Raw genomic sequence first — 19,615 nt, 5'->3', positions numbered from 1 at the left:
CTCTTTACAGAAAAACTTTGCTAACTCCTGCTTTAATCCATCTGGAATTTATTTTGATATAGTGTATAAGTCAGTTATCTAATTTTTTTTCAAATGGCTAGTCAGTTTTCTCCATACTATTTATTCAAAAATTCAATTGTGGTACCTGAAAAATGGCCCCAGATATGTTCATGTCCCAATTCCTGGAATCCACGAAGATTACTTTATTTGGCAAAAGGGGCTTTTCAGATATGATTAAAGATTTTGAAATTGCGAGATTATTGTGGATTTCCTAGAGAAGCTTAATGTAAGCACACCGGTATTTATCTGAGGGACACAGGAGGTGTCAAAGAGGATGGGATGGAAGGGAGCAGAGACAGTAGGGATGCTCCATGAAGACAGAAGAGCCCACAAGCCAAGGAATACTAGATGGCCATTAGCAGCTAAAAAAAGCAGGGAAACAGTTTTCCTTCCTTAGAGCCTCCAGAAGGAAACAGTCCTACTTACACCTTGATTTTAGCTCAGTGAAACCAGCTAAAATTGGAATTCTAACCTTCATAACTATTAGATAATACAGTTTGTTGTTTTGAGACAATAATGTTGTAGTTGTGACAGCAGTAATAGGAAACTAATACAGCAACATTTCCCTGTGATTGTTAATGTTAGCTTAATCATACATTCAGTTCTCATCTGATATAGATACAGATTAATGTCTTTTATAAATGACTTTTTAGAACAAGTTTAAAATCTGGCAAATAATGTGAATAGACATGTCTGCGTAATTAGTGCAAATGGCCAGTTAATATGAGTGCATGTGGAGAGGGCTCAGGTTTATCCTATGTTGACAGTAAAAGATTCTTTTTTGTTTTTTTTACGAATTTTTGTCTACCTTCTCATTAGTAATCAAAGAACTGCAAATTAAAACAAAAGTGATTTGTCCCCCCCTGAACAATCAAATTGACCAAAAAAAAAAAAAAAAAAAAAAAAGTAGAAAGTCTGAGGAACTGGCATCCATGTGTGCTCCTACTGGATATACAAGTATGTGAGTCCTCCTGTCAGACAATTTGGTGATTATATCAAAAGGCTTAAAACTAAGTGTATGCCTTGATATTGCCTTGATATAGCAATGCCACTTTTAGGAATTTATTCTAAGGAGGTGATCATTAGCATGTATAAAAATGATGCTCAAGAATGTTCATGTCTGAACTGTTCATGAAAGTAACATATTGGGAAGAAACTGAGTATGAAGAAATAAGGGATCTGTAAACAAAATACACAACTTTTCAATGAGATGCTCTGATACCATCATGATGTTAAATTATGTACAATACAGCTGAAAGATGTTCCTACTAAGTTAAGTAAAGAGAATTTGCAAAAAAAAAAAAAAAAGGTATGTCAAGAATTATAGAACACTTCTGTAGTGTGTGTTGAATTATTTACTTATATATGAAATTTTGTCAACGTGTGAACATAGGAAAGAACTATAGGAAAGAAAAGACATACATTAATCTGTTGCAGTAAGATTCTGGATGCTTTTGTGTCTTCTTTTGCTTCTCTATATTTTTATATTCAACATTATGTATCATTTGCTTTTCTAAAATGAAATTACACTATTGAAAATTAGTCATTTGTTCCTCATTGTTGCCTCCACTCCAAACCATAAACTGTAGTAGTGATTATCAAAGCTACTATTGGGACGCCTGGGTGGCTTTAGTGTTTGACTCTTGATTTCAGCTCAGATCATGATCTCATGGTTCGTGAGTTTGAGCCCCACGTTGGGCTCTGTGCTGGCAGCTTGGAGCCTGCTTCGCATTCTTTTTGTCTCCCTGTCTGCCCCTCCCATGCCTGCGCATACTCTCTCAAAATAAATAAATAAACAAACATTTTTAAAAAAAGTATCTATCTGGTCAGAAATATACCTGAAATTTTTCGTATTTTTTGGACAATGAACAGAAGTGGGTATTAAAGACACGCTACAGAAGCCTTTTGTTCTGAGCAACTGGATTTTGCACCTCTATGTAAAGGACTGGCCAGTACAGTTCTAAGAATGCCATTTGTTTAATTGGCCTGAAATCCTCACAGGAGCTAGGAACAGCGTTACAGATGTTTTCATATATCTTACAATTCACTATTTCCTGGGTATTTTGAGCTTTATATTCTTCTTAGTCACTTATTTTTAATTATGGTAGTAAAAGTAAAAGTCAGATTGGGTAGAAACTAAGGTTAGCCTTTCCTTTATGCCTTTGGAAAAGGCTTGGCTCACTGCACCATCCAAATAACCTTGGTTAGCCTTAGTCTACACCCCTCTGCCAACAAAATGGTAGACTTCTTAGCATTGGGAACAGACTGTGCTCGAATCCCTTTCATCACAGTGTGGAAATGTTTACTGCTCAGCTGTGGATACAGCTAGCTGATCTGCACATTTAGAGGATTGCTCTGTTGAGCCTTCTCCTTCCTGCAGGCACATGTTCCCTGCTCCATTGGTACCACCCATGATTAACCAGTAATGATGCAGAAGGCTCATAGTGCACATACAGAGTTGAGCTCATGCAGGATTCCCTGTCAGGTTTTGTCTTTGACCAACAGAGATATCACAGCAAGTGGTTCTCAAGGGCAGAGGGAAATGGTACATGAAAAATACCCCATTCCATCTCTTTGGTCGGCCAGATAGTCTTATATTAATGCTAATGTCACAGTCTCCTTTTCTGAAGTATAGTAAATTGGATCATCTCCAATTCACAAATGGTTTGAGTTCAAAGTGTTCCTTTATAAGATGGTTGTTTGGAATTTAGGATATATTTTTCTCAAGGAAATGCTGATAACCTTGTGGTTTAGGACCCAGGTGAGCCCTCAACAGTCTGTTTCCCCTAACTCTCCTCGCTGTTTAATGCTAGTGGGAGTATAGCAGCTGACCACTGAGTATAAGACTAATTGCATGGAGAGTAGGTCCATTTCCACTATGGGATACCAGGAACACCTCTCTCTCCATTTGGGCTCTACTATCATAATTCTTATTGATTACTAGAAACAGAGGGTGCTCTCAGTCCCTCTGGCCTTAGAATGACTTCTGTGGCCCAGAGGCAGACTCCTGGCACGATGCAGTTTCTGGGAGCAGAGAGAACCAGCTCGGATGCAAGGTGGAATCATAGGTAATAGTCTTCAATTTCTCTGGCTATTTATCACCTCTTCCTGTTGTTAGAGATAGTATATGACTAGAGAATTTGGGTCAAGTGCTGCCAGGAGGAAGGGAAAAATGAGAAATGATAGAAGGGCAGGGTTTTCTCTCCATACCTTTGCCCTCAAAGCTCAATTCCGGCTACTATGCAGAAAGGGAGATGGAATGAACAGTGGGAAATAGGGTGCCCAGACCTTAACAGTAATACAAGGGTAAGGAGGTGGGGAGGAATGGGTCCTTAGGCAGTTGCATGGTCGAATAAGACTTTCTTCCCACTGCATTGTCTTGTTTAATTATGGGCAAGTGTGTGTCTTCATCTTTTAGTTTTCTTCCTTCTATTGCTCCTCTTCGGTTTCTCCCCATCTACTCAATTTTAGAATGACAATGTTCCCATGGTCCTGATCTCAGGTATTTTTCATAATTATATACTTCTCCCAGGTAATCCCCCTCATTTACATAGATTAACCTCTGTTTATATATTTCTCTTTATATGTAACTTCAGACATCTCTTCTGAGCTTCAGACTTTTCATTTGGATATTCTCTTTAATATCTAAAATGTAACCTGCCTAAAATGGTCATCTAAAACTTAATATGTCTAAAAGTGAATGCCACTGGAGTATAAACAATCTGAAGGCAGGGGTTTTGACTGTTTTTCTCACTGCTGTATTTCCAGTGGCTGGAAGAGCACATGGAACATAGCACATAATAGGTGTTTAATAAATGTTTATTTAATGGATTCTTTTTTCTTCTTCCCTAAATGTCCCTGTTTATCTATCTACCAACTTGGTTCTGCTCTTGGTCAGCCTGTAAGTCACCATTGACTTCTCCTTTACCTCTAGATCCAATCAGCCAGTCCTCTTGATTCTCCAAAAGATATCTCAGATTTTTATATCTGTCTCCAGATCCACTGCCGAATACTTATTAAAACTTCTTATCTGACCTACTGCACTCATCTACATTTAATGCAGCAGCCTGCTACATAGACTTCTAACTTTCCTTTTACCTCCCTGCAATCTTTTCTTCACTCAACAGCCAGGGTGACCTTTAAAAACATAAATTTGATCACATAACTATTTCAAGTTAGATTTAAGTCCTTTGAAACAGGCCACCAAGGTCCTGCACCAGTCACACTGTGCCATCTCATTTGCCTTCTCCAGATACCCCTCTCTCCATTTAGTTCCTGGAACACATCAAGCTCTCGCTTGCCCCCTGGCTGGCCCTTGATCATCTTAGGACTTGACTTAGGTTTTTTCTCATTCTACCCAATATGCAGTAAATATAGTTTCTCACTAAGGATTCTCTCCCCTCAGTTTGATATGTGTACTCATGGTTTTAAAATATCACTAGTCAAACAAGAGTCTGATTTCTCTGTTACCATCTTAAGTATTATTTTGGTGGTTACTTTTGGGATAAACTCTTAGTTCTTTGGGAGGGCCTGAGAGTCCCTTCCTAAGTATGTCTTGCTCACCTTCCAGATGCAGTCTCACTGACTCTCATCAGCAACCCCCATTCCCCATATGTGCATTCTGCCAATGTCACATATATAGCAGTTATTTGAATGTGTCACATTGGTCCACATCATTGTATATACCATTACCTTTGCCTGGAGCACTCTGTTTTGTCATCTGGCCCACTATGACTTATCCCTAAAGACCCAGCTCAGTTATCACCTATTTGGGAAGCATTCCCAGAAACAACCCCCCTTTTGTGTGAGTGAAGTACCCACACCTGTGCACCAGTAGACCCTGGATGTCCCTCTGTGTTAACACTTAAAATGGTACATTTGTGACTTTTGTCTCTTTCTTGTATTGGTCATGGACCCTGGAGGACAGGTCCATCTTTCTTTCGTTCTTTCTTTTTTTTTTTTTTAACGTTGATTTATTTAATTTGAGAGGGAGAGGGAGAGATCCAAGGCTCTATCTCACATCCATGAGATCATGACTTGAGCTGAAATCAGCAGTGGGACGCTTAACCGACAGAGCCACCCAGGTGCCCTCCTTCATGTCTGTCTTTCCAGTGCGTGAGAAGTGTTCATCTACATAAAAGAAAAAGCAGAATTCATTGTTTTGCTATGCATAATGTGAAGTTGCAGGTGGAAATAGAGGGAAATAATTTGCATGTATTTCAGAAAACTATTTCTAGTTCTTTCGTGAGTTCCTTTATATTTCTATTCTGATGTGAACGTTATTTTAACAATACGATTCTTTCCTTCATTTCTCCCCTCCCTTCACTCTCTCTTCCTCTTCTTTTCCTTCACTACCTCCCCTCCCTCAAGTGATTTGGAAAGGTCTGGGCAGTTATTCACTTGGAATAAAGATTGAAGTCCTACAAAATAAACATAGAACAATTAGTGATTTTAAAGTGTGTTAACCCACAAAGATTATTTTCTTTCTCTTCATGCCCATTTGGGAAGATGGTTCTCTGGGACTGTGTAATTATGGATGAATGGCACTGAAATGCTTGGACAATAATTTGTAGGAAATACAATTATGAGTAGAAGTCATTAGTGGGAGTAAATGAATAGTTTGTTGGTTAACAGGTCAATGTTGAAAGCCCAAAGTGGTTAAACATTGTATTAAATTACACATTAAGAGCATAACCCTTTTCATTTAAGCATATTTATAAGTTATTGAGCTTTTTAAACTGTATTTTTATGTCTTTTGATTTGTGGTAAAGAAAGGAAGGGAGCTGCCCAACTTGGGTTTCCTAAGAGTTCTGTGAAGTGAAATGACTCACGTTTACAATGTGGGCAATTCTTTCTTCATCTCAGAAGTCAGTGGGTTTGCTTTGTGAGGCACTTAAGTAACATTTATGAAGTAAGAAAAATAATTCTTTGAGTATCAAAGCTGATCAGGTACAGTTAATTCAGTTATTTCGGGTTTCAGGAATTCTATTACGCGTCCCGTTGTTTTGGTTCTGGACTCAGATGACCCAGTTTTAGAATTCATTGCTGACATCTCATTATGATCAAAACTTATCCTTGAAGCATTTTGGTTTTTGAATCTGTACAATCTGTTAAAAGGAAGACAACAACAAGAAAAAACCAGTTCTTCCTTCTATTAGAACTTCTTAGCATGGGTTGGGTTTGTTTTAAGTTCTAAATAAATGTTTGTGTTGTTTTTTCTGCTTTTAGCATATTGGCCATTATATACTCATTTAGGTGTCTATCCGATGGGGGTTTGTAAGTGAATGTCCAGAAGGCAATATTCAAAATAGTTAACTCAAATCCTTATGAATTGAGCTGAGTTGAGGGCCCGTATCTGAGACAGACACCATGCAGTCTCTGTCATCCTCTTTTTTCCCATCTGCTCCTTTGTGTAAGTTTCTCCTCCCATGCAAAACAACTCAAACAAATGGCGCACAAACTAGCCACAAACCCAGGCATACCTAAATCCCAGATGTAAACATATCTTTTGCTCAAGTAAGAACTCCACATCTCTGTAGTGTCTATAGGAGGAGGTGGACATAAGGATGGGCTGAAGTGTTCCATGAAATTCTGTGGAAGAAGTGGGTCTTGAGCTGCATTTTGGAAGACTAGATCAGAGAAGGAAGGCCAGGCACACAGGTGGAAGGGGAAGAATGGGTAAAGGGATACAGGTAGGCATGATCCTGTTAAGTGAGAAGAGGCAAAGAGACTGGGTTTCCTGGAATAGAGTTTATTACAGACTCAAAGGCCGTAAAGTAGAGTCAGATTATGAAGAGTTTTAAAAATCAGAAAGGGAATTTTGGCTTTATTACTGAGTACTGTAAGCAGATACTGCAGGTTATAAATAAAGAAGGGATAAAACTAAAAAAAAAATTAGCAAGGTTTAAATAAAGAACAATGCAGAATGGTCAGAAGAAGAAAAGGTGTTTGCAGAGGGTCTAGCTCAGGTGATTATTATAATTATTTTGACATTTGTGAGCTTCAGATGACAGTAGCCGTCCAAATGTCAATATCCACTATGTTGCTGGACAGATGAGGCTGGCACTGATGAAACAACCAAGACTGATGCTTTGGTTATACACATAAATATGTTATTTTGCTATGAGAGTGAATAAGTTATGAGATAATTCTGCTTTCCAAAAGTGCTATCAACATTTCAAAGAACGTATGCGTATGTTAATAGTTAAAAACACACTTCAAATATTCTCTGTGATTTTTTTTTCATTCATTCTGACTTAAGTATAATTATAAGAATGATTAGTTAAGAAATACCTTTGTTGTTCCTATTCTTGATTCTGCCACCTGGAGCTTGCATGTTAATAGGTGCATAGTAGATGTTTTTTGCATATTGATTTAGTATTGTGCACAATTGATCACAGAGTTTAAGAGCATTTTGTCTTTGATAAACATTTTCTGTGCTTGGTAGAAAATTTTCCATGCAGCCATTCAAGAATGGATCATAGAAATTCATATATATATATATATATATATATATATATATATATATATACACACACACACACATACATATAAATAGACTTTATTTTATTTTATTGTTACCAAAGGTTAAAAGATACAAACAAGAAATAAAATTAAAATTATTTTCTTTTGGGATGATTTATGTCTTAATTCCCACCTGCCCTATAATTAGAAATTTTGAACTCTGTAAATAATTTCAAGATAAAATTATTGCCCAAGTAAACCTCAGAAATTACATCATTAACCTAAGGACCTTTCCAAGCCTAGACATGTGCCTGGGCACACACAGACACAAATAAAGAGGGAAGTTTAAAATAATTTGAAAATGATTTATTGTCGGCTACCTCTGTAGTTGGAGATTCAAGCATTATTATTTTACTTTAGTGCAACAAGGGAGGACAGTAAGTTGCTATGGGCTAAAGGTAAATTATGATCTATTGCAAAGGAGGAAGGAAATGTACTGAGGAAAGGAGGAGGAGTTGGGAGTAAGCCACGTGTTTTCTGAAGTGTTGCTTCAGGTAATGGCTTGAAAAAAGTCTTTGCTTTGACCCTTGTTGGAAAAGGTCAGAGTAAAATATGAGACAGACTACCTTCTTGAGTCTTTGATCGTTAGGGAGGAGCGTACTGGCATAGGGAAGGTCGGATGGATGCCCTGGAGCCTCATACAAACCAAGAAATCTAGAGTCTCAAGTTCCCCCATATTCCACTTTGCTTTGCAAATCCATCTTGGATACAGCCAGTTCAGAATTGGAAGGGGTCATTTAAATCATCAAGGCTTAGGACAACCAATCCAAGGTAATCGTGAATCAGTGCTCTCCTAACCCTATTTGTAAGTTGCACTGAAGTCTTCAGATTAGAGACTTGTTATGAACTTTTATATTCAGAGTCTAATACCCATTTGTTTTTATTTGTAATAAGAAAGAGGTGGTTAAATTTCATTTTCAAAACAGCATGATGCAGGGAATGAAAAGACTAAAGTATGTTTTAGATCTCTTATTTGAAGATCCAAGCTAGATGCTTCATAGTTATCTCATTTAGTTCTCCTAACACCTTATGTGGAAAGATCTTGCTACTTCTGCTTTGCAGCTGAGGAAACTGGGGCCCGTCCTTGAGTATATTACCCTTGGTTAGAACATGGCAAAACTATGATTCGATTGTAAGTTTAGGCTGACTCCAATTCCTCTGTTTTTCACCCCATGTCATGTTCAATCCTGTGTGATTTTTATTACAACATGTGACAGAAGAGAAACCTAATATCCAAAAGCATCAGTGCTCATCAAGCCTGACGTTTGCCTTCCTGGATTCTTGTTTTACAGAATTCTTGGGCTGAATACTAGCAAATTCCTATTAACTATCAAAATGTCTAGATAAGTTTTCCTTGTTTGACTTTAGGTTCGCTACCAGAAGTAACTGTCACCCATCTTCGAGCAGCTGCCTATGCCAGTGACAAAGTGTTGGCTCTGGAAGATGCTGTGGACTGGCACTCTGGGGATGAAGTGGTTATCATCAGTGGAATAGGTGTCAAAGGTGCAAAACCCATTGAAGAGATGGTCATTGTGGACACTGTACACACTACAGACCTCTATCTGAGATCACCGTTGAGGTACTGAATATCAGCTCGGCTCTGTTTAGATATAAGAAGATGAAGTCTTAACTGTGTTGGTGTCTGGACACTTATTTGTCTTTCAGTGATGTATTTTTTACATTAAATATTGCTAGATGTTTTGATAAGAAAATTATAAAGTATGAAATGTTTGAAAGATTTAGATTTCTTAAATACGTTTCTCTTGGAAGACTCTAGAGCTTTTGCGTTATGGTGCAATCATCTGCAGAATTCCTAATTTTCACATACTTGTGCCCATAGTTCACTCTTCTGTATCTGAGCTTCTAAGGAAATAGACTCCCAAACAGAGATGCTAATCTACTGGCTTACAATTCCTAATAAAATTTGGAGTAGTATCTTCAGATGTGTCTTTTTCTTTTTTTTCCCCCCTCTTCAGATATTCTCACAACTTCACAGAGAGTTGGGTGGCTGGAGGACGCCTTATTTTAAAGGTCACAGTGGCGCTGCTCAGCAGGAGTGTTACCATACGAGGAAATCTCACTACTGAGAGGATGAAGCACCTTGCTTCATGCCAGGAGGCCAGTGGTTCAGAAGGTAGAGAAGTATTTTGTTGAAAAGTCAATGAGTGAGAAAGAATGTTCTTACTGTCAAATGATATGTAGTATTGTTGACTTCTTTCAAAATGGAATAAACCCTTAGTCTTTGCATATTCATAATATTCTCTAATTCAGAATGGTCTTGGTAAATTGTCATTTCTTCTCCTGCCTTCCGCAACCTAGTGAAAGAGGTAGAGAATAGTTTCCACTTGTGAAATTATTTCTCTGGGGCAAAAATATTCTGGAAAAAAAAACAAACATTTTTGCCAGAAATCTTAACTCTGATTCCAGACCCCTTCTGAAATTCTCAGGAAAACAGTTTAATGCCAGAGTCACAGACACAGGCAGCACATTGTTACTGATTAGACTAATAGGGCTCTTCTGTTTCCCCTCACCCCCACTTTTGGAGTTTGTTTTTTGAGTGAACTACCACATACTTTAAGTAAGTGGTTGAAAAGTCAATTTATCTTCTAGAAGAATAACAGGCACTGAATCACACTGATGTGCCTATTAAACATCTATTTCAGGGATGGTTAGTTTAGTAGGTTATGTTTTGGTTTCCCAGGCTGTAGATTATGAGGCTTTCACATGTTGTGAAGATCTCATTTGTCAACTTTGGTTTAGGATGGTGTGGGTGTCAAGGATGACTTCCAGGCATGAGCTCTGGATGGATGATGAGGCTATTTAGTGAGATGGGAACAGGAACAGGTTTTGGAGTGGAAGGCTGCAGATCATGACTTTAATTTTGTACATGTCAAGACAGATGCCAGGCCAGGATCTGAGTAGAGGTGCCCTGGTAGTGTCTGGAGCCTGAAAGAAGTGTCATGGCTGGAATTAAGATTTGTGTCATGTCTACATATAGATGCATGTGGGTGTAATATTGAAATGTGGTTGGGTGAGAGGGACCTTGAGTCCACCCTTCACCATCCCAGTCACCTAGCTCTCAAACATGTCATTCTGAAAAAGGTTTGGATACAGTGGATTAGAATCCAGTGACTGCCAGCTTTAACAAGTCTTCTGAAATGGAATCTGCCTTCTGTTCAAACCATTTTGGTAGTTCTCATACAGGTATTCTCAGACCATATTGTCCAAAACATTACCTTTGATTATGCTGCTAGAGAGATGATACTTTTAGGTTTGGGCCATTTTAGTTCTGTTGGCTCCTAATGGAAAAATCCCCAATTTCACAACTCTTAAATGTTATTACAAAAGTCTTAAAATAAAACAAATTCATAGACATTCATTAAAAAAAGTAACATATCACTCGCCTTTCTTGCCTTTCTTTGTGTGGGGCTTAGGTGAGGAAACAAGGTAGCCAAATAAATAATATGAGACCTAGTCACTCAAAAAATTATGGATCACTGACATAATAATCAAAATTGTGGTAAAGCATACAAAAATGAAACACCTCTTCGCTTACCTCTTATATGTTTATTCCTGGGTGTTAGCAAATTATTCACTGTGGAATGGTACATCATTTTTTATTTGTAGCATTTTGGTTTATTAATATGAATAATGAAGAAATATTTCAGAAGGTGATTTTGTACCCATTCTGAGGTTAGTTCATGCCACCAAATGCCACGCGTCAACAGAAGGTATCCTGGATCCTGAGGCCACAATACCCTGTTGCAGTGGTACCCTGAGTGCATTATGGTGTTGCAATTTGTTATCTTCACTAGGGAAGGAGCTGGGAAGGAGGTATTGAGGGTGCAGGTGGGGAGGATGTCACTCAGTTACTTCTCTGGAGACCTGTGCCATTTCTGCAGTGGTATTATTGCTAAGTCCCCAAACTGCAAAGCAACAAAATAAAGGGGAAACCCCATTGGACAGCATAAGACTAAAAAGAGCTGTGATTACATTCAGCGCTCACATTTCTTCCCTACAATTATCAACCACGAGAAGGTCATTTTATTGCATGCTCCCTCCAGGGGATCTTTTGGATTGAAATAAGCATCTATTTAGGTTGGGTTTGTGGGTCATAGTCAACCTCTTTGTGACAGTAATTAAGGTGATTGATTTGGGGGCTTCTGGAAATAATAGAGTGAAGGCAACATCATGTCCTAGTTGTTGGATGTTTTAATTAATAATCCAAAGAGGAAAATCAAAGTAAAAGGGGAATAAGATTATTAAATGAAACAAACAATAATCGTTTGTCCTTTGCACCAACGGTACCTTTCCTACTAGATGATTTGTCTGGAAGCATGTTGCACATGCTTCAGGTCCCCCTGACTTCATTCTGTGTTTCAGGTAATTTACAAGACTGTTTATATTCCAAGAGTGAGAAGATGCTGGGATCCAGGGATATGGGGGCCAGAGTCATTGTTCAGTCTTTCCCAGAGGAGCCCAGTCGGGTCCAGTTGAAGGGAGTGCAGTTCCGGGACTTGGGGCAAGCCTTCCATCGGCAACTGAGCTCACTGACTCTGGTGGGAGCTCTGAGAGGTAAGCGGGTCCAGGTCTATGACTTCTTCTTCTTTTTTTTTTTTCCTCTCTTCTTCCGTGTTCAAGCCTCTACATTCAGGGTACATGGGAGGTTCAAAGATGGATAATTATACTCTAGACCTGTGGTTCTCTAATTTTAGTATGCCTAACAAAAATTATTTTGGGAGTTTACTAAAATTTAGAGTTAGAGACTCTGTCCTGAAAAATTCTGGTGTAAGCTAGGCCTAGCAATCTGAATTTTTAACAAGCAAACCTTGTGATTCTAGAAAAAGTAGTCTGTGGAGTACACTTTGAGAAACATCACTATAGGTAGAATAGACAAGGAGCTAACCACATCTTGAATCCTACCTCTGTCATTTACTAGCTTTGTGATTGCAGGCAAACTGATATTAAATAGTACACATAATCACTTTTATGAGAGCCCAGGCGCAGCAGAAAGCATTTCCATGTGAAACGGTCCTAACTCAGAGAATCTTCTGCTTGGAAAAGTGGGAGTGAGTGGGCTGAGGACCAGGTAGTTTCCCTGGGCCCATTGAGCAGGCAGATGGGTGCAGATCTTGGCCAGATCTAAAGACATAAGAAGGGAACAGGAAGCATCAAATGCAGATAAGAACAACTAGGTGAAAAACAGAATCAGAACCAGAAAGGAAGAATATGACCAGATGTAGATAAAGGTAGTGAAACCAAAGTTGGAGAGACATAGGAGTATTCAAGGCAATATCAGAAGCTAATATGCAGAGATCCAGAGATGCGAAGTTTTCAAGATAGCAGCTCTCATTCTGAGTTACCCTCCCCAGCACCTCTAACACTGACACATTCAAGCTTTGCTTTTCTTGAAAAGGGATGGTGTTCTGAGGGTAATGTCTGACAAAGATTATCAGGGCATACGTGGTGGTTCATGTGGGCCTTGAGAGATGCTAAGATTTCAACAGGCAATAACAAAGTAATCATTGAGCTCAAGTAAGCATTGAGGGCAGAATCCTGACACCTGCAGCATTTTTTTTCTTTATTCACCTGAAATCATATGCAAACCAAGGACCTCTATTTATCCTAATTTGCCAAATCTTTTCTATATTATTTATTTTTGATATTTAGGGAGATGGTTTCTAACATGGCTCCTTCCCTAGCGCCCTGGGATGATCAGTATCTTTGTGCACTACTCTCTGGTTCTTTGATCTCCTGGTGCTTATAATGCTTCAGAAAGTTTGATGGGGCACCAGCTCCAGTATAAGTCAGGGTTGCAGTCACATATGAAGTATCAATTGAACATAATCAAAATCTTCCTTGCTCAAAAATCAATCTGCCTCCTCCAACCTACTTCAGAATAGCTACACTTTTATCTATTTGAAAAAAATTTAATGTTTTTGAGACAGAGAGAGACAGCATGAGTGGGGAGGTGCAGAGAGATAGAGACACAGAATCTGAAGCTGAGCTGTTAGCACAGAGCCTGACATGGGGCTTGAACTCAGGAGCCATAAGATCATAACCTGAGCTGAAGTCGGATGCTTAACCAACTGAGTCACCCAGGGGCCCCTTAAATTTGGTTTTATTTGAAAAGTGTTCAGTGCCTTAAAAGTTTGAAAGTCACTGAATTAATACATTATCCCCTATGGGTCTCCGTTGAAGTGCAGTTGACTTTCCTGGGAGGGGTTATCATATTAACCCAGAGGTTAGAAACTTCTGGCGTGCTTGCCAAAGAATCTTTTATTGTTTCATGCCCTGAAGGCCCTTGTACCCTGTGTAGCCAGTTGCTCCCAGCCACTAGAGTTAGAGGGTGTTGTAATCCTTGCTACTTTTACAGGTTTACCAGTCCCTAAATTCCACGTATAATAGCTCTAAAAACACATTAGTACTTACTGGTTGTTCAGATTGGCTGGCCTATATTAAATGAATGGTACAATAGCGATCCAGACTCAGGAAAAGTCTGCAGCAGGCAGTTGCCTACAGAGGTGGATGGGTTAACTTATTGGTGAGTGATGTGAGCGTACCTGGCACGAGAGGAGCCCAGATGGAGGGGAATGTGAAAGCTCAGTGTCTATGGTAACATAGTTGAGAATTTTCTGGATAGCTCCAATTTATTTATTTTTATTTACTCCTTTAAATGTTTATTTACTTTTGAGAGAGTGAGAGCGCGTGCATGCACAAGCAGGGGGCGGGGGCAGAGAAAGAGGGAGACATAGAATCCAAAGCAAGCTTCAGGCTCTGGGCTATCAGCACATAACCCTACTTAGGGCTCAAGCTCATGAACCTTGAGATCATGACCTGAGCTGGGTCAGATGCTTAACTGACTGAGCCACCCAGGCGGCCCTGGAGAGCTCCAATTTAAAAGTCAAATTATCTTGTAAACCAAAGTAATTTTTTCAGTACTTCAAACATTTGATGTTTATACAATATCTTCCACTACGTGGAAATAATACAAAACTCCTTTATCAGGGTTTATCCTTTAATTAGCCATTATTGTTTTAATGTAAGTTTTCTATACTGGAATGAAGTTACACAAATACAGAATTAGTTTCATTCATCTGTATGTCTTCAGCACAAGGCCCAATTCCTGAAATATGTTGATAGTCATTAACTGTTTGTTCATTGACTGATTCAGTTGACATAACTTGATTGAGCAGGGGGGTACATGAAATATACCCATGGAGCTGATGTAATGATTTTAATAAATGTCTATTTGTTTTAGCATAGTAGAGGTATTTCCCTTTTGCTTTCATAAAGCTACCACATTCCAATGTGAGAATCATGATCCTCAGGTTAACCTCTGACTTTGCTTCCATTTTGGAATAAGAATCTCTGCCTTTCTTGGGCCAAGGATATTATTGCCTGGCAAGTTAAAAAAATTATGTCACAGCTTGAAGAAATAATGAGTGTATCTCCTCAGGGAAGATGTGATTATCAAAGATCAGGTTTGGTCCTTTAGGAATATTCTTCACATTGTCCTTGGCTTCTCTCTAGTCATTGTCTGCCTTATTGTGATGAGGATTGATACCAACGATGGTGGCCAATTGGAAATCTTGACAGCTATGTGTTCTTTGGTAGTTTGGCCATACTGTATCTTTCTCAGATGGTTTTCTCTCTAACATCTGACTCTTGGATTCCACCTTCCTTATCTCTGGTATGTTTGAGGCTCATTGGCCTGTTTACTTGATTTGGTTTCTCCTTCCAACTCCTCATTTCCTGAGTTTCATTATTGTGTGGGCAAATGTTCTTAGTTATATAATAGTTTGATTTGAAAATGATCTTCAGAATCTGAGGAGCCATCAGGATTTATTTCAAATGTTTGCCTTACTCTTTCTTGTTCAGATTCCTATATCCAGGGCTGCACAGTGTGGAGCTCTTTCAGTAGAGGCCTCAGCATGTCAAGGACCTTGGGCCTGAAGGTGGACAGTAATACATTCTACAATATTTTAGGCCATGCCCTGCTTGTGGGTAAGTGATGAGCTTGTTTAATTTTGGCATTCCTGAGTAGGATAAATTCTTTTTCAAAAGGAATTTTCCCAAAATTTGAATTCCTAATCTATAAAATAGCCTCTGATCAGTACAAATAGGCCATAGTTTAAAATTCTGAATTTCAGGGGAGCCTGGGTGGCTCTGTAGGCTTAGTGTCTGACTTTGACTTAGGTCATGGTCTTGCCATTCCCGAGTTTAAGCCTTGCATTGGGCTCTGGGCTGACAACTCAGATTGTGCTCACAAGCAGAGTCTGGGATTCAGATTCTGTGTCTCCCTGTCTCTGTGTCCCTCCCTCCTACTTGCACTCTCTCTGTCTGAAATAATAAAAAAATTAAATTTAAAATTCTGAATTTCAATTTATCCATCAGTAATTAGCTTCCTAAACTTTACCAATGAGAAACTGATCTTTTAAAGGTGACCTTTCGATTCAGGTTTAATAAATATGAAATGAGAGGTTTTCAAATTTACTGTCCACAATTTCCACAATAATTCAAAGCCATGTAAATAAATCTCTGTAAAGTCTCACGGTATGTTAAACCTTGATGTTGGACATGGAGTTAAAAATCCTGAATTCTGTTCTCAGCTGCTCCTTAGGCTTGTTAAAGAAGCTCATATTTCAGAAACCTCTGCTTCATCACTTGTATCCATTTTTTCTCCTAAAGTTTATTCCCCTTGCAGAACCCAGAAGTATTCTTAGAAAACTCAAATTGCATCATATCACTCATCCTTAAAAATCTTTAAGAATTTCTTATTGCTCTTAGATTACAGTCCTAAATCCTTAACCTGGCTTAGAAGATTCCCTCCGTGGAGTGCCTGGGTAGCTTAGTTGGTTAAGTGTTGCACTTTGGCTCTGGTCATGATCTCCCTGCTCATAAGTCTGAGCCCTGTGTTGGGCTCTGTGCTGACAGCTCAGAGCCTGGAGCCTGCTTCAGATTCTGTGTCTCCCTCTCTCTCTGCTCCTCCCCTGCTCATGTTCTGTCTCTGCCTCTCTCTCAAAAATGAGTGAACATTAGGGGCGCCTGGGTGGCGCAGTCGGTTAAGCGTCCGACTTCAGCCAGGTCACGATCTCGCGGTCCGTGAGTTCGAGCCCCGCGTCGGGCTCTGTGCTGGCAGCTCAGAGCCTGGAGCCTGCTTCCAATTCTGTGTCTCCCTCTCTCTGACCCTCCCCCGTTCATGCTCTATCTCTCTCTGTCCCAAAAATAAATAAACGTTGAAAAAAAAAATTTAAAAAAAAAATGAGTGAACATTAAAAAAAATTAAAAAAGAAGACTCCCTCCATGATTTCACCTATATTAATATTTGTAAACTTGTCCTGCTCTTTTTCTATTCCTTTGTATTCTAGCTACCCTATTTTACTTTAATTCTTTCAAAAGACCACTTTTTTTTTTTTTTTTTTTTTTGTCTCAGGGCTTTTACACAAGCTTTTCCCTCTGCTCATTGTCCTCCTATAAAGTTTTCTCTCCCACACTCCTAAGTCAAGTCCCTCTATTTAAGCTCTTTTAGTCCCAATCATTATTTATTGATTTAAAATTATTACCTACCATGTTTCTAATCATATGATTAATGTCTATTTGTATCACCAGCTTTCATGTGAACATTGTTTCCTTAGCATTTAGCACATTAACTAGTGCATTGTAGGTCTATTTGTTGAAAGAAATGAATTAATTAATAAACAAAGGGTCTTTGAATATATTGGAATACAAAAGCAAATCAGAGGTTTCAATGAAAGTGAGCCTCTAACTGGATTTGTTAAATAGTATTTTATATTTAAATTAATTCTGTGATACCATCAGTGGGGACATGTATGTGTTTCATTTAAGAATGATCTGTCAAGAAAAAAAGCTATAATGTCCTAATCCTGAGAGGGAAACTGTTGAGTGAGAAAATATGGATCATATAAATTTGCTTTAAAACAAACTCCAGCTCTAAAAGACAAAGAGCTAAGGATAATAGTGGCAATCACGTGCAGGAAAATCTTTTGAATGGGAAAGGACAGCTACAGGGCAGTTAAAATAACAGATGTAGGATTGACTTTGTCTATTCTTACTTTTGTCTGTGTGAGGGGAAACGTTTGCTGAAACCTGGAGCAGAAGTGCAGGAAGGTACCCTAACGATATTAATTTAGCAGAAAACAGTTACTTGGAATAGACATTAACTAGGCAAGAAGAAAACCTGCAGGAGGAATTTAATTTAGCCCTTAATGTTTATTGTGAATTAGAGGCTCTGGACATCTATTATACTGCAGGCGATGAAATTAGAATGTTTGTTTATTAGTGTATTATAAAGTACTCGATTTCATGCAAAATGAGTTTGCAAACTCAGATTCATGAAAACGGGGAGTCAAATACCTAAATACCTAGTGAGGAGAAGGGTCTGTGGGCTGCTCTTTACTGATGTCGCATACATGGCTAATCGTTCTCTATAGCATGGCCCATGCTCTTTCATTCTCTTCTATTCCAAACTTCATTGGTTTAGGCATGAGGGTCCCAGGTACTGTCCAGCCTGTTGTTCCAGAACATTCTACATCTTCCAGGGGAAGAGTGTAGCCTGCAGAATAGTTGGTAGCCAATTTGAACAGCTAGGGGAGGGGCTGGAGCTGACACATGGACATGTGGCATTTGATCATGGAGACACTTAAACTCTTCCTAAGAGGTGAAACATTACATCTGTTTCTTCGGTATTTTTTTTAGATGAACTTCTGATTCACTACAATACTCTAGAACTAAAAAGCCTGTATAATCTGTTTCTCTTTGTATGGTTCATAGATTAAAAACATAAAAACAAATTTAAAATAAGGCGCACCCGGAATAAGAACTAGCGTTGCCATATCCCTCGGTTTTCTGGGGGGCATGAAATGTGCTGAGTGAAGTAACATGACCTTTTGTTCTCAGGTACAGACATGGACAGAAGATATACCTCTTGGGAGGCTACTTCTGAAAGAAAAATTGGTAAATATGTAAAGTGCTTTTAAATCCATTACATCATGCTTAAGTTGTCATGTATTTGATAGACGGGCCTGATGGCAAAATGTTAGGTACCTTAATTTGTGAAACATACTGAATATTTTATATATATATGTATATGTATATTATATATATATGTATATGTATATTATATATATATGCATATATATATTTATGCATATATATGCATATATATATGCATGTATATTTATGTATGCATTATGTAAACCATAACGTGCATTAGTAGAAGCAAGACCAACGAGTTATGTAAATTTTAATTATGTTTGTGACTCCCCTGGGTTTGATTTGTCTTTTCTTAAATTAGCCTGGCCAGTACAGGGAAATATAATAAGAAACAATGTGATCATCAGTGTTTCTGGCACCGAAGGACTCTCCAGTCCTGAAATGTTGACGCCATCTGGTATCTATATTCGCAATCCCACCAACGTTGTCGAGGTAAGATCTGTAGTTCTCCCAGGAAGCTCAGAGCTGAGAGGCCATAAAATTAACTCCGAAAGTTATTTGGAGTGGTGGCAGTGGTAGAATGGTAGAAAGTGTTTACTTGTTGCACACTAGTATCAAGAAACAACTTAATGATTTTTATGGTAAACAAGTGCTTTAGAATAAACGTAATCATTTCTCTCAGAATTCCTGTGAACACTCTTTGAAGCAATATCTATAGGTAGCAAAACAAAGTAGATGTTGGTTACTTTCTGGTCCTTTTGATTAATGCAAACTACAATATCTTCCTGAGTTGTCTGCTGTGGTTGCTGATTTTTGTCTGAATTCCAATAATAATTTCTCATTAAATCTTCATTATCTTCCTGTATTAATGTGTTCATATTGTTGCTCTTTTGGAATGTTTATTTGTTTTGAGAAAGAGAGTGAGGGAGGGAGCATGAGCAGGGGAGGGGCAGAGAGAGAGAGAATCCAAAGCAGGCTACACGCTATCAGCACAGAGCCCAATGTGGGGCTCAATTCCCATGAACAGTGAGATTATGACCTGAGCCAAAATCAAAAGTCAGATGCTTTACTGACT

The 19,615-nt window shown here is 38.6% G+C and overlaps 1 protein-coding gene across 2 annotated transcripts in view; it reads left to right on the top strand.

Moving 5' to 3' along the window:
* Positions 1–19,615, top strand: part of PKHD1 (PKHD1 ciliary IPT domain containing fibrocystin/polyductin) — a 494,443-nt gene that overhangs the window by 189,120 nt on the left and 285,708 nt on the right. For both annotated transcript variants that reach the window (XM_045498517.1, XM_045498518.1), the window contains exons 38-43: positions 8,953–9,163; positions 9,561–9,718; positions 11,968–12,159; positions 15,466–15,591; positions 18,505–18,561; positions 18,902–19,032. In XM_045498517.1, coding sequence (XP_045354473.1) covers positions 8,953–9,163; positions 9,561–9,718; positions 11,968–12,159; positions 15,466–15,591; positions 18,505–18,561; positions 18,902–19,032 — 875 coding nt within the window. The remainder of the gene's footprint in view (positions 1–8,952; positions 9,164–9,560; positions 9,719–11,967; positions 12,160–15,465; positions 15,592–18,504; positions 18,562–18,901; positions 19,033–19,615) is intronic.

This window comes from Leopardus geoffroyi, chromosome B2, assembly GCF_018350155.1.
Source record: "Leopardus geoffroyi isolate Oge1 chromosome B2, O.geoffroyi_Oge1_pat1.0, whole genome shotgun sequence".
Taxonomy (NCBI): Eukaryota; Metazoa; Chordata; class Mammalia; order Carnivora; family Felidae; genus Leopardus; species Leopardus geoffroyi.
Note: the sequence above shows the minus strand (reverse complement) of the source record. Positions and strands in the feature narration are given on the sequence as shown.